General features: G+C 47.2%; 1 protein-coding gene across 8 annotated transcripts in view; it reads left to right on the top strand.

Annotated features, from left to right (window-relative positions):
• LOC118508424 (ras-specific guanine nucleotide-releasing factor 2-like) overlaps nt 1-12,306 on the top strand; it is a 54,309-nt gene that overhangs the window by 22,058 nt on the left and 19,945 nt on the right. For all 8 annotated transcript variants that reach the window (XM_036048199.1, XM_036048198.1, XM_036048195.1 and 5 more), the window contains 7 exons: nt 421-539; nt 1,628-1,813; nt 9,134-9,154; nt 10,644-10,998; nt 11,095-11,192; nt 11,263-11,382; nt 11,456-11,618. In XM_036048199.1, coding sequence (XP_035904092.1) covers nt 421-539; nt 1,628-1,813; nt 9,134-9,154; nt 10,644-10,998; nt 11,095-11,192; nt 11,263-11,382; nt 11,456-11,618 — 1,062 coding nt within the window. The remainder of the gene's footprint in view (nt 1-420; nt 540-1,627; nt 1,814-9,133; nt 9,155-10,643; nt 10,999-11,094; nt 11,193-11,262; nt 11,383-11,455; nt 11,619-12,306) is intronic.

The raw sequence follows: 12,306 nt of genomic DNA, 5'->3' as shown, positions 1-12,306 counted from the left end.
AGAGTTCCGGGAACGGGATTAGAAATCACTCGCCAGCGCTCCGGGATCGCTAGCCCTCGGAAGAGGCTTTACGGTGGTACCCTGACCACTTACACCGGACGACCTTTACCATTAAATTACTATTACGGCTTAAGCTCATGCCACAGCGAGCCTTGTACACTGCCGCCGGACGGGTTGTACACAGCTTTTACGGTTCCTTTCCGTTGGGCTTTCCGTTCGGTTTCGAACACGCAACGGCACTGTTCGGCCCGGGGAATGGGTAAATTGAACTCGTTTGTTACACTGTACCCGTGTGCCGAGAGTTTCTTTTACGATTAGCAAAATCATTAACACTGTCATTAGAATTTTTCGAAAAACCCCTTACAAATCATCAAGGGACTAGACACAAATTGTACCTTTCGTCCCGTCGCATCTTCGCAGAGTGAAAAGACCAGCAGCAGTCCACGATTGACGACGAGGAAGTTTTCCGCTCCGAAGACACCGGAACGACAGCGCAAGAGTCTGTTTGGAACGCCCCAGCGGGATCGAGATTCTTCCAGGTATGTACCATCCCTTGTACCGTGTAGGTGTGTTTGTGTGTCCAGGAAGGAAAAGCATTTTCGAAGGACGCTGGTGCACAAACTCTATCTCCGTGGGGTATCCTTGCTGTTTCTGCTCGATCCGGTCCTTTCGGTGGTTGCCTTCGATGTTGTGCTGATGATGTTTTCCAGCTTCTATGTGTTAAGGCTTTTAGTTGTCCTTCCATAGTCCAGTCTGCTTTGAAACTTTGTTGGCCGGTATGATGGTGGCATTTACGCACCCGTAGAGGCCCGTAGCGCGAAACATTAGAGCTGTCCATTCGTCGTACAATTATTTCGCCGAATAAATCATCTCCTCCTCGGTGGTCCGCCTTATCTGCATACGTGCATGCATCCGACGAAAGCTTCTCGTCAACATCGTTACACGAGCGCTGTTGTATGATTAATTATTCGCTAATTTATGACCAAAGTAGACACAACCGTCAGCATCATCCATCGGTGTCCTATGCGCAAGCTTCGCGCGTGTAATGGAGAATGGAGAGCTGCTGTGTGCAGTTTTCCGAGAATAATTTTCCAAGGTCATGCCTTTGATGCCGAGCGAACGTTAACGCATCCAGCGATGCATGGGTGATGATTCGAACCGAAAGCGTTCGCCTGGTTGTGACAACATAGCATCGTTTTTGTTTGTTTTAAATCATCGCCCGACGCATCCACACGCTGCAAATGATTTGTGTGCGTTAAGTACTTGTGATAATAGTGACGCATTTTGTAGGGGCGTTTTAGATGTTGTGCTCCCGTTCCAAGTTGTACCATGTATATATATATTCTTCTATTACTTCCAGCTAGTTTGATTACTCCTTCGATGATTTGTTGTCCCCAGCCTTTTATAGATTCACCGAGTACGCAACACTATTTCATTAACATCACTGCTAGTGACCACTCCGTAATTCTTTCCCGCTTGATAATCCGCCCCGTGTTGACCGGAAATGCATATTTTCCCTAAGCACTTCTTCCAACACAAACAAAATCACACACACACACACACATCCTGTTTTTTTCGCTCTACCCTTTTCTTTCTACTCTGTTCTTTCTTCACCGTTCGTTCTCAGCACGCGCCGATTTTCTGAAAGCGACGACGACATGGCCACGTCGATCTTCACCACACCACGCGGATCGCTTGGTGGTGTATCGCTGAACACCATTTCGTCCCGAGCTTCCATGCAGCACGATCATGTTCCTCACTGCTCCAGCAAAGTAGGCGTAGTAATCACTTCCTACCGCCAGTCGCAACGCAGGTAAACGCAACCCACACCTCCTAACGAGCTCTACACCACCCCTCGGAACTCGGACCCCACCTCCCCCACCCACCCCACCCCCTTTCTTTTAACTGAATTTAACGGTTTGCGGTATTGCGCACGTGACGCTATCCTGCGACCGAAAGCTTCCGTTTCCGGTTCCGCCCACGTTTCCCATTCATACGCATGATCTCGGGTATCGTGCGGCAAGGATCAGACTTCGACCCCACATTTTACATACTGTTGTGTTCCACTGTGTTTTCACAAGTGTTTTTGACTCCTTCTTGTATGCGTTCTTTTCTTCAAACCTACTGACCGATTCGAGCTGATCCGTCTTTCTGTTTGTGTTCGATCTGTTCCGTTCTGGCAATGCTCATGTCCCTTCTATTTGCGATTCATTATTTGTTTCCTCATTTTCTTTCAAACGTTACTCTACGTTACGTTCGCTGCTAAGCAGTAAGCCTGAAGAAGTTGGCTGATTTTCTCCGCCGCTTCATTCTCAATCTCTGTCCGTTTTGTGTTGAACGAATGTTGGAATGCTTCTTTTTTACGTTGAAGAATATTGTGACTACCAGGTTGTTCCTTGTTTGATTTTTTTTTGTCGATTGATTCACGACCGTGTCGAAAAAAAATGCCAGCAGAGAATACCTTCGTTTTCGGTTCAAACATTGAGCTACGGGGGTTTTCCAGGGGAAAGAAGTAAGGAAAAGATGAATGAAATTATTTGACCAGAATTCATCGACAAGGGATACGTAGATTGGAGCAAAATGAATCCTTTTAATTGCTCAATCACGGCATCTGCCCCAACGAGCAATATCGTACAGTACGGATCGATAAAATCCATATAAAAACCATCCAGAATGATCTCATTTTCTCATCAGAGCTAGAGGATTTTCCGCGTTTGAAGTTAAAAATCCTTATTAAAACCATAAATAATACGATTGATTTTAGCGAGGCCATTCTCACCGACAAAGCGTAGCATTTTATCATTCCGTCGGATCAGAAAGATGCCCGGGATGGATTAAGGAGATTCTTATTTTAATTAAACCACAACACACTGGACCTCAAAACTGCTCTCATACACTTTGTAAAATTAAAAGCTGATGGGTTGTGCTTTGGTTAAGGATGGGATGGCAGAGAACTGGATGGGACAAATGAGACTCTTGAAATGAGAAACCGAGCTCCCCTTCTACAGTGTGAGAGAATCGGATTAAGGTCAGCACAACTAATCACAGCAATTGTCATGCGGCGGAGTCTGTTTCTTCCTTCCCGGCGACAAAAGTACACGAGTTTAATCTTGAAATATGTCAGTAGAGATGTCGTTCCTGCTGCAACCCTACTGCCGCCATCCCGGCCCGGGTATTAACGTCGACAGTCAAATAAAGCTACGGGCATATGTCGAAGTGTACCACCAACGGCAGCGGCAGCAGCAGCAGCAGCAGCAGAGTCTGCACACGTTCACCAATCCTGCTGCTTGTGGGCTGTATTAAATTCTAAAGTGAGAAGACAATCGTATCTGACATGTTTTCACACAGCCAAACGCTTGCTGCGGATGGTACTAGTTGTGGAACGAGCGAGAAAAACAAAAAGAAACTAAACAAAGTTCCTGGATTACGATGGACGGCTGTGCTGTGCTGGGCTGGGCTCGTATGCAAACACATGCTCTCGGGTGTGTTTTATACATTCGCTTCGGAGCGTGTGTGTCGTGAAGGGAGTTAGAGTGTCTTCGTCCTGCAAGAAACAGCGACTACTAGCAGGAGCGTTGGAAAGGATCAGCAACCATCAGCAAAAAACAACTGCCAACAGCAGCAGCAGCAGCAGCACCAGCAACAGCCGAGGCAAAGAACACTTGGGAACGAATGTGAACCTTTTACACGATTGTGGCGTGTGCATGTGCGTGTGTATATGCACACGTGTGTCCGCTTGTTGTGAACATTGTTTACGTAGTCCTGTTTCCGACAATTTATGATTTATTGCATCTTATCCGCACGAAGATGTTAAACATGCTATGCTCTGCGTATCGAGCGACCCCAGCAGATCGACCCCGGCAATATAGCTCTCTCGCTCTCTCTCTCTCTCTCTCTCTCTCTCTCTCTCTCGTTGGAACCACAGCGAGCAGGGGGGAAATCAGTAGAATGTTGTATGCCAAGTATGGAAGAAAATGACTCCCCGCCCAACGACCTCCACGAGATTGGTGAGTTTAGTAAGAATCTTCTGGGAAATATTTACCTAAGTGGATTTCTTCTTGTTGGACGATTCAGCCCTATCGACGTGATTGCCCGGCTCGGTATACTTTCGGTGCTTTCTGTGCACTGGCAAACAAAAAGGGGGCGAATTCAATCGGCTGCTTTTTGATTATAAATTTATACGCTTCTTTGTTCTCTGGAGCCAGAGATACGCGTCCGATGAGCAGCAGCAAAGTTCTGACGGTACAAAATTACAAAAACAAAAAAATCTTCAAGAAATTAGTTTTTGTTTGATATGGTTCAAATTTGGTTCAGTTACGATTTATATTCGACGATCCAGCAAAAGAACATTTTTTCCACCGAGACGGAAGCTGCATAAAAACACCTTCTATCGGAAGTTACAATCGTCGTGTTTCGAAGGTTCATTTCCTTCCAATAGTGGCTAATAGTCCCAGCAGGCAAACAGTGATCTCCCGACTATTCCCACTCGGTCGCAGAACACGAAACCAGTGGATAATAAAATGAAGAATTGTGCAAATCATAAACTGCCACCGTTTGTTGGGGCAGAATCTCTGCACGGTGCAGAAGTTGGCAGAGAACGTTTTTATTGCAATACACAATTCGTAAAGCATTGCTTGGTACCATCTCGAGCTGCTTAAGTCAGATCGTCCGTAAGACACAACTCTACAACTACACCAGACCTCCTCAAATCTCTACCAACGATGGCACAAAATGGAAGTATGCACCACCAACTAGCCAGCCAGCCAGCCAGCCAGCCCGCCAGCCGTCGCCGATCGGAGCAAATGAAGAAAAGATTCAAAACTAAGCGATAAAAGGATAATGCTTGCATCCTTTACCACATCCCCGTCCGACCGAGAGCAGGCGGCAGAAGCGTGAATTTTCTTCTTCTTCTGCTCTGGTAGTTTTGCTGGTAGTGTTCTACTGCCAGTCTTCTCTTCCATGCTCCAGCGTTTATGTTCCGGTGAGCCTTATGGTTTACCGCAACGAAGACACGTCACACCGGCGAAAGGGTAGACAACCATCCCGGGACGCCATCGTTTTGGCAGAAGATTTATAGCAATTGGAACGATGAAAACGTATTTTGCTACATAAATCTTGTTTTCCCATCGAAATACAGTCGTACGGCGTGTGTGCTCAGGCTCTTCTCTGCCGAATGGAGCCTCCCGACGGTGGTGGTCCGCGAGCAGGGCGATTTCTTAAAGAGGGCCAATCAGAACAGCGAGTGGCGACCGGAACTCACTGGGCAAGGGGTTCCAGTGTAACAGTCATTGAGAGTGTAAACAAGGGCAAGTGCAGCGGTCGCACAGGGCAACGGACACTATCGGAGATTGATGAAGATTTAGAGCTAATGTATTTCCAAGGGTGATGTATGAACTTCCGTTACTGTTTAGTCGAACCGGCAGCAAAACCCCCGTTCTTCCCTGCACGGTTCACAAATTGTGTTTGGGCGTGCTTGCCTTCAGGAAAGCATAAGACTATATGCTAAAGCCAAAAATGGGGGGGATTTTGTAGGAAATTGTACGGACGATTGTTGAACGATTAGTGAGCAGGATTGTGAAATGGAAAAAGGATTTACATGAATGCTGTGTTGTGATTTGTAGCAATTACTGTACAGGTTTCTTCAAATAGTATCCTAGGATAAGAAAACCCTCGAGCTCAATCTTTGTCCGTGGCGAGGACTTCTCTGTGTGTGTATGTTTTTCTTCTTCTTCTTCTTCTCTCTCTCTCTCTGTCTCTCCCTTTCTATGTCTACCTGTCTCTATTTTCGTCCATTTTGATCTAACTTACCTGTCTCGTCCGAAAGCTGCCACTTGTACTCATCCGAACTGCAATGAAAGAAAACAACATAAAACAACCGAATTAGCTCTACTCTACTCACGCGTGTGTGTGTGTGTGTGCATATTTGTGTGTTATGCAATGTGTTTTAACCTTAAGTTAATTGTTACTTGCCGTTTCTTACTCTCTTACACTATGTTTCTTTTTTCTTGTTCTCTTTCTCTTTTCTCTCTGAATGTGTTGCTCTCACTTGCTCTGATACCGTGTGTGATCGTGTTCATGGATGTTTATATATTTACGTCTGTTCCTTGTGTGCCATTCTGTAACCAACTGTAACCAAACAAACCAAACAAACAAAACCCACCACCACCACCATCGTGATTGATTCAACTTCAAACAACTGCAAACGAAACGACAAACCAAAAATTGCGGAAAATATCTCATCAAAATCCCCCAATCCCACCAACGACGACGACGATCATCATCGGACGGATAAAATATGCTCAACAACATCCTAACATCTTGTTGCTTGTTACCTAAACCAAACGCCTTAATGGACGCCTTAAACGGAAAAAATCACACACATACACACGAAACAAAACATCTTCCAATCCCGGAATCATTTTCATTTTCCGCCCAAAATCACATGCCTCTAATCTTATCGAACAACTCGAACCGCCCGAAATTCGTAACGTGTTGCCGGGTGGTCGTCCTTCACTCGATGTATAAATTTGCTCCACATGCTTATCACTTCCCAATCTACGTTACATTTGACCTACGCTACATTTGCACGAAAATCCTCACGCTTTGGAAAATCGTGGCAATGGCCGATTGGTGGAAAACAACCCTCTTTCACCCTCATCCCTCGCTCCGCGTACCACGCTCCATCAATCTTCCGGTTGATCTCGCTTGATGCTCGATGTGACAAACTAAATCGTGGGACTGTATTTTTATTGGTCTCTCCCCTGGCGTGACGGTTCCTACGGCCGATGGATGATCATATCTTCGCATTTGGACAAACTTTTCCCTCTAAACGCTCCCCCTTCCTGCTATCAATCTGTCTTACTATCTGTCTGTTCTGTTTGGCTGTTTGGCTGTCTGGCTGTGTGTACGTGTGTCGTTGTGTGGGTGTGTGTGTTTGTGCCGCTCTGGCTGTCTGTCCTGTGTCGTCGAATGCCTGTTTGACGTCGTCCGTCCAAATGTGACCGAACTTCACTCCGGTCGCACTTTTGGTTTGATTGATCGTGCTGTATGAACCCGGTGTATCTATCCATTTTTCGTTCGCCCTGTTGGATGCTTCGATGGCACAACTGTTCACAACCATAATCTGTCTTGTTTTATTGTATCTTTCTTTTTGGACGAACTTCCATTGTGACATCTTCCGCATACCGCGTGTCGTGCATTTGCTTCAACAAAACCCCAAATCAAATGCTTCAAACTCTTTAAATCCACTTCCAACGATTGGACCTTACGCGCACTACAACGCAATTCAAATCTGGAAAAATGATTGCAAAACTCCTTTTTTGGTGGCATATTAATGCTAAAAAATCATCGCACTGTATCGATCGTGCATTTGATGGCGGGAAAAAAACCCCACCGTTGGATTTAAAACTGTTTTATTGATCCACGCTGCTGCTGCCCATCATCTGTGGCACTGTTTCTCGTTCCCCATTTTTATCGAAATCATTTCACTTTTTCCACCCTTTTAAACATGCTGGAGTACCGTTTTCACTTACTGAAAAATGGTACCCCCCCCCCCCCCCTGCTTCCACGTGCCGAATTCCAATATTATTTCGGCACGTTTTCACATCGTTTGCGTTTGATAACGATTCGGACCCGGAAATATCCTCCTTTTTTTTGTTTGCTACTCCAAATTCTTCATTTTATTTCTTCATAAAAACACAACCCACGATTCCATTACAAAACGAACCAAAAAAAAATGAACGCGTGTGGAAATGTTTTCGACCCCCTGGTTTCGTATGAAAACACACCAAATCCAATGATTACATTGCACGCGCGCGTTGGGCTCTGCTTTTGTGCAATGAAACGAATTACGATGATACTCGCATGGTTTGTGACATGGATTTTCTTCCCTTTCGTTCGCCTCACATTAAACTATGCGCGCTGCGGCAAAATGCAATCGTGGCACACACTTTTATCGTTTATCCACCTTTTTTATGACCGTGGATTCAACACGTGAAAATAACGATGGTCCAACAAATCCGAACCACCTGGCCTTCGCTTCGCTGGTGAACTCGATTATTATGGCGTCTGGTTTGACCCCGGATGTGTGATAACAAATGCACCGAAATGTGAAAAATATCCTCTACACACACACACACACACACACATATTGCATTCCTTCTCTGTATCCCGGTGACCTTACGCAACCATTTTGTGGCCCTAAACGTCCATCCCGTCAACGCCGGGGACATGGTATTAAAACACCTTTTTCAACAATGGCCCGGTTTGATGACCCCGATCCGACAAATCTTGCATCCTTACATTTCGAATATCTCTTTTTGCCCTTTCGAACGATCTGGAATGCCGACTTTTATTGTTGTCGTCCATGTTGACCTGACGCAACACACAAAAACCCCCCCGATATGGCTACCACGATATCCGCAACTCGGGAACTCGTTCATTTTGTCCGATTTTTTTGTCCGCTCCACGGCAATAACTCATTCGTAACAAACCCCCAAAATGACCCCACACTAATATGTAATACACGCTCACACACACACACACACCCATATACACGCGCCCGATCACAATTCGGGTACCATAAAATGGCCACCGTGGGGGAAAAAACCCACGTCTTTGGCCCGTGCTCACCTGGTGGCTTCTCATTCATCTCGTCGTCCTGGGACCGGGACAAAAAACATTCTTTCATTTCTCGGTGATTCTCGGGGTTTTATGGACGGATTTTGCTTCCTGCTCGGCTCGGGCCCACAATCAACATCATCTTCATAACGTCGTCCTTCGCTCGCTCTCTCTCTCTCTTTCTCTCCCTCTTCCTTCTTCATTGGAAACCCATCGACCGTTGACCGGTGGAAACCCTCGTACACATTGCATTCCACTTATTGGCTCCGGTGATGCTGAATGGGGTTTGGTTTTATTATCAATTTTCCAAACGATGAAATTGATGACGGCCAATTGAAACCGGGGAATAATAACCGTGGCGCTGCCTCTGGACTCTTGCATCATCATGCTGGGGTCCTTATCGGTACTCTCGGGATAATTTTTTTTTTTGTATGCACGTTGTATGTGGTCCTTATCCATGCTGGATAAATTTCGTCGCTTCGTTGGTTCGCATGTTTATGTGCCACACCCACAGCATGGGACCGGACCCGCTGTGGTAAGTCAATAGGCGATTGCATGGGCGCGCTTTCCATTATTAATATGGCCGGTGGATTGATCGGTTGGAACTGCGGAAAGTTGGCTTAAAGCTGAGCTCACTTGAGAGCAGAAAACAATAGAAGCCAAGTGTGCGTGATGTGCGTGTGCAGTTGTACCTGTACCATGGCTCACGAATGGCGGAGTTCTTGAGTGGACAAGAGTTCTCCTCCAAGTGCTCTAATTGATGAGGCACCCTTTATTTCTATACTTTTGATTTATGCGATAAATTAACTACAGCATGGTGTGCTGGCGATGCTTGTGGAACATGAAAATGGATTCTAAATCATTTGAACTTTATGCAAATCTGTTGCTGGATTCATCTCCGGATTTCATCGCAGCACTGTAAAGCGCGAAAGAGATTGGCCAATTAATATATAATCGAGACACTAATTGAACAGAAAGGATCAAATTTCAAATTACCATGTTTGCGGCAAAAAGAAAAACCCACCAACGCCGGTGCGTGGTGGATCGCAAGGCGAGTGAAAGTTTACGAGATAAATAATGTATGTATCTTAAGACGACAGGTCCTCGGGTCCTCGGGTCTCCCGGAGAGGCTCAAGGGCAGCGCGCTCAACAAGAAGTGCTTTGCGGTCGTGCGGTGTCATAACAAGAACTCGACCAAGATGTTTTATTTACAAGCTGCTTTCGAGCGTCCTGCGAACCGACGGTGGGCACCGGGGAGGCACTTCCAAGAGGAAGAAAGCAATTTCCGAGCAATCCCCCGACTGACACCGAATAGTAATGAAGCAGGTGCGTGTGGCGGAGGTGTCAGCGACAGAATCTTGTCCGTGCCATTGCCGCTGCCGCTGGTGGTGGGAATGATTTATATCCGACGGTTCGCGCGCCTTGATGCGCCTGTTGGTTCTTTCGCGCGTAATCACCTGTGAGAATAAATCAACCTTCTCCGTGTTTACTCCTGGGGGAGTTGCGGAAGGCGTGCGGTAACTCTCGGTTAACGCGAATCCAGGAAACCGGCACCGAAGTGGGCGAGAATATCACTTTAATAGCTTGCCTGGAACTGGTTGGTTCGGTTCGGAACCAGAAACTTTTCCTGGAAAATTATTTATATCCCGTCAAAATGAACTCGTCCGTTGTTGTCGCTTAGATGCATCCTTCAGCGTCCGCCGACTTCCGACACTCAACCGACCGACCCATTTTCTTCCTCATCAACTCGATCGTTCACCATGATCATGTTCATCGCTTTCCTCATTTGCCATCACTATCGCCCCGCAATGTCATTCGCTCTATCTCTCTCTCTATCTATATCTCTCTCTGTACACCGGTTTGACACACCAAAACGGGAATAAAAACTAAAACGAAACACTAAACTCTCGCCTAAACCCTTTGCGCAACGCATCCTTGCCACGCAATCGCAACGCACTTGCGGGTCGTCCTGTTCTCCCACCCCACCACCCTCTCCGGTATTTAACTTACCCCCCCTGTAACAGGAGTAGCACATCGACGGCAGCGGCGGCATTCGCGATCGCTACCTCAGCTTCCAGCAATCCCCGGGACGAGCCCCCCGAGGTGGAAGCTAGGAACCGAAAGGAATCCGTCGTCAGCTCGCCGGCCACGATGCGAGTGCTGAACGTGCTGCGACACTGGGTGTCGAAGCACTTCCAGGACTTTGAGCAGGATGCAGCTCTGCGCAGTCAGACGATAGCCTTCCTGGACGACATCACCTGCAGTCCGAACCTATTGCCCACTGAGCACCGAGCTGCATCGCAACTGCTGCGGCTACTCTGCCGCGACGACATCGACAGCGGGAAGCAACAGCTCGAGATACTGCTTACGCCACCACAGGTACTGCCCCCGGGTGGGCACGATGCAACTGCGAGCTTTCGATCTGTGTTTAATACTTTTTCCTTCAATTCCACTCACAACACCCTGCTCGTGAAGACGCCGAGCAAGGAGAGCATCGAGACACTGTCGGCGCTGGAGATTGCGGAACAGATGACCTACCTGGATCACCAGATATTCTTGGCCATTCGTAGCGAGTAAGTACGAGGTGTGGAGTCGGTTTGCCGAGAAGGTGGCCTCGCTAATGCGCTCTAACCCCTCTAACAGGGAGTTCCTTGGTCAGGCCTGGATGAAGTCGGACAAAAAATCGCGTGCAGAACATATCATTCTTATGACGAAACGTTTCAACGACGGCTCACGGTTAGTTTGCTCGGAAATCGTGACAAGGTAAGGGCGCTTTGGAAGGCAGGGTGCCTTGTGTATGTTCGTAACGTGTCTGTAATTCCACGTTCGCACCCAGGAGCAATATGGCGGCGCGGGTAGCGGCCATTGAGAAGTGGACAGCCGTGGCGGACATTTGTCGCTGTTTGCACAACTTCAACGGGGTGCTGCAAATCTGTGCCGCCTTCACGAATGCGGCAGTGTACCGACTGAAGAAGACCTGGGACAAAGTACCTAGAACAGTGAGTATACGTCACATAACATCAAAAACCTCCAACTTAGCTCCACAATTAGCGAAGTGGCTGGAAGAGCGAAAGGATAAAGCTATTGCTAATCCACCACAACACACATTGCCCACGGCAAACTCGGGAAACCAAATCGGAGAATGTAACACACACCCGCTGTTCGCAAAACAAATCAACAACTCACGCCCCACCTGTGTCGGGGATCTACATTTCCCCGAAGTGTTCACATCTGTTCACACACAATTTTTCTAGCGTATATCATCATTTTTCTCCACTTCATCGTCGTGAAAAGTTGCTAGTGGTTCGGTGGGGAGGGCGCCGGATAAGGCGACCAACTTTCAACGGCCTCGATGCCGGGTTGGGGTTGTGTAGCTGGAGCTTTCTTTGCTACGATTCTTCCCGCGACAACAGTGCTGCTAGCACACCTCCCAGTGGAGGACACGGAACTCATCTCATTGCCGGTCGGTTGTTTGCACCACATTCTCGTGTGTGGTGCAGGTGCGCGATGTCGGTGCCGGTGCCCGTTCGCGGTACATGTGTTTGTTTACATGTGAAACTGTTTTTCCTGACGCTGGAGAATTACATTGTCGTTATTTCAATTAGTGTAAGCACAACACCACGACGACAACTGCCACCACCACCACCACCAGGGTGTGCTGGTGGTGCGAAAGTCCCGCGAGGAATT

The sequence above is a fragment of the Anopheles stephensi genome, chromosome 2, assembly GCF_013141755.1.
Source record: "Anopheles stephensi strain Indian chromosome 2, UCI_ANSTEP_V1.0, whole genome shotgun sequence".
Taxonomy (NCBI): domain Eukaryota; kingdom Metazoa; phylum Arthropoda; class Insecta; order Diptera; family Culicidae; genus Anopheles; species Anopheles stephensi.
This window is presented reverse-complemented; position numbering and strand designations above follow the sequence as displayed.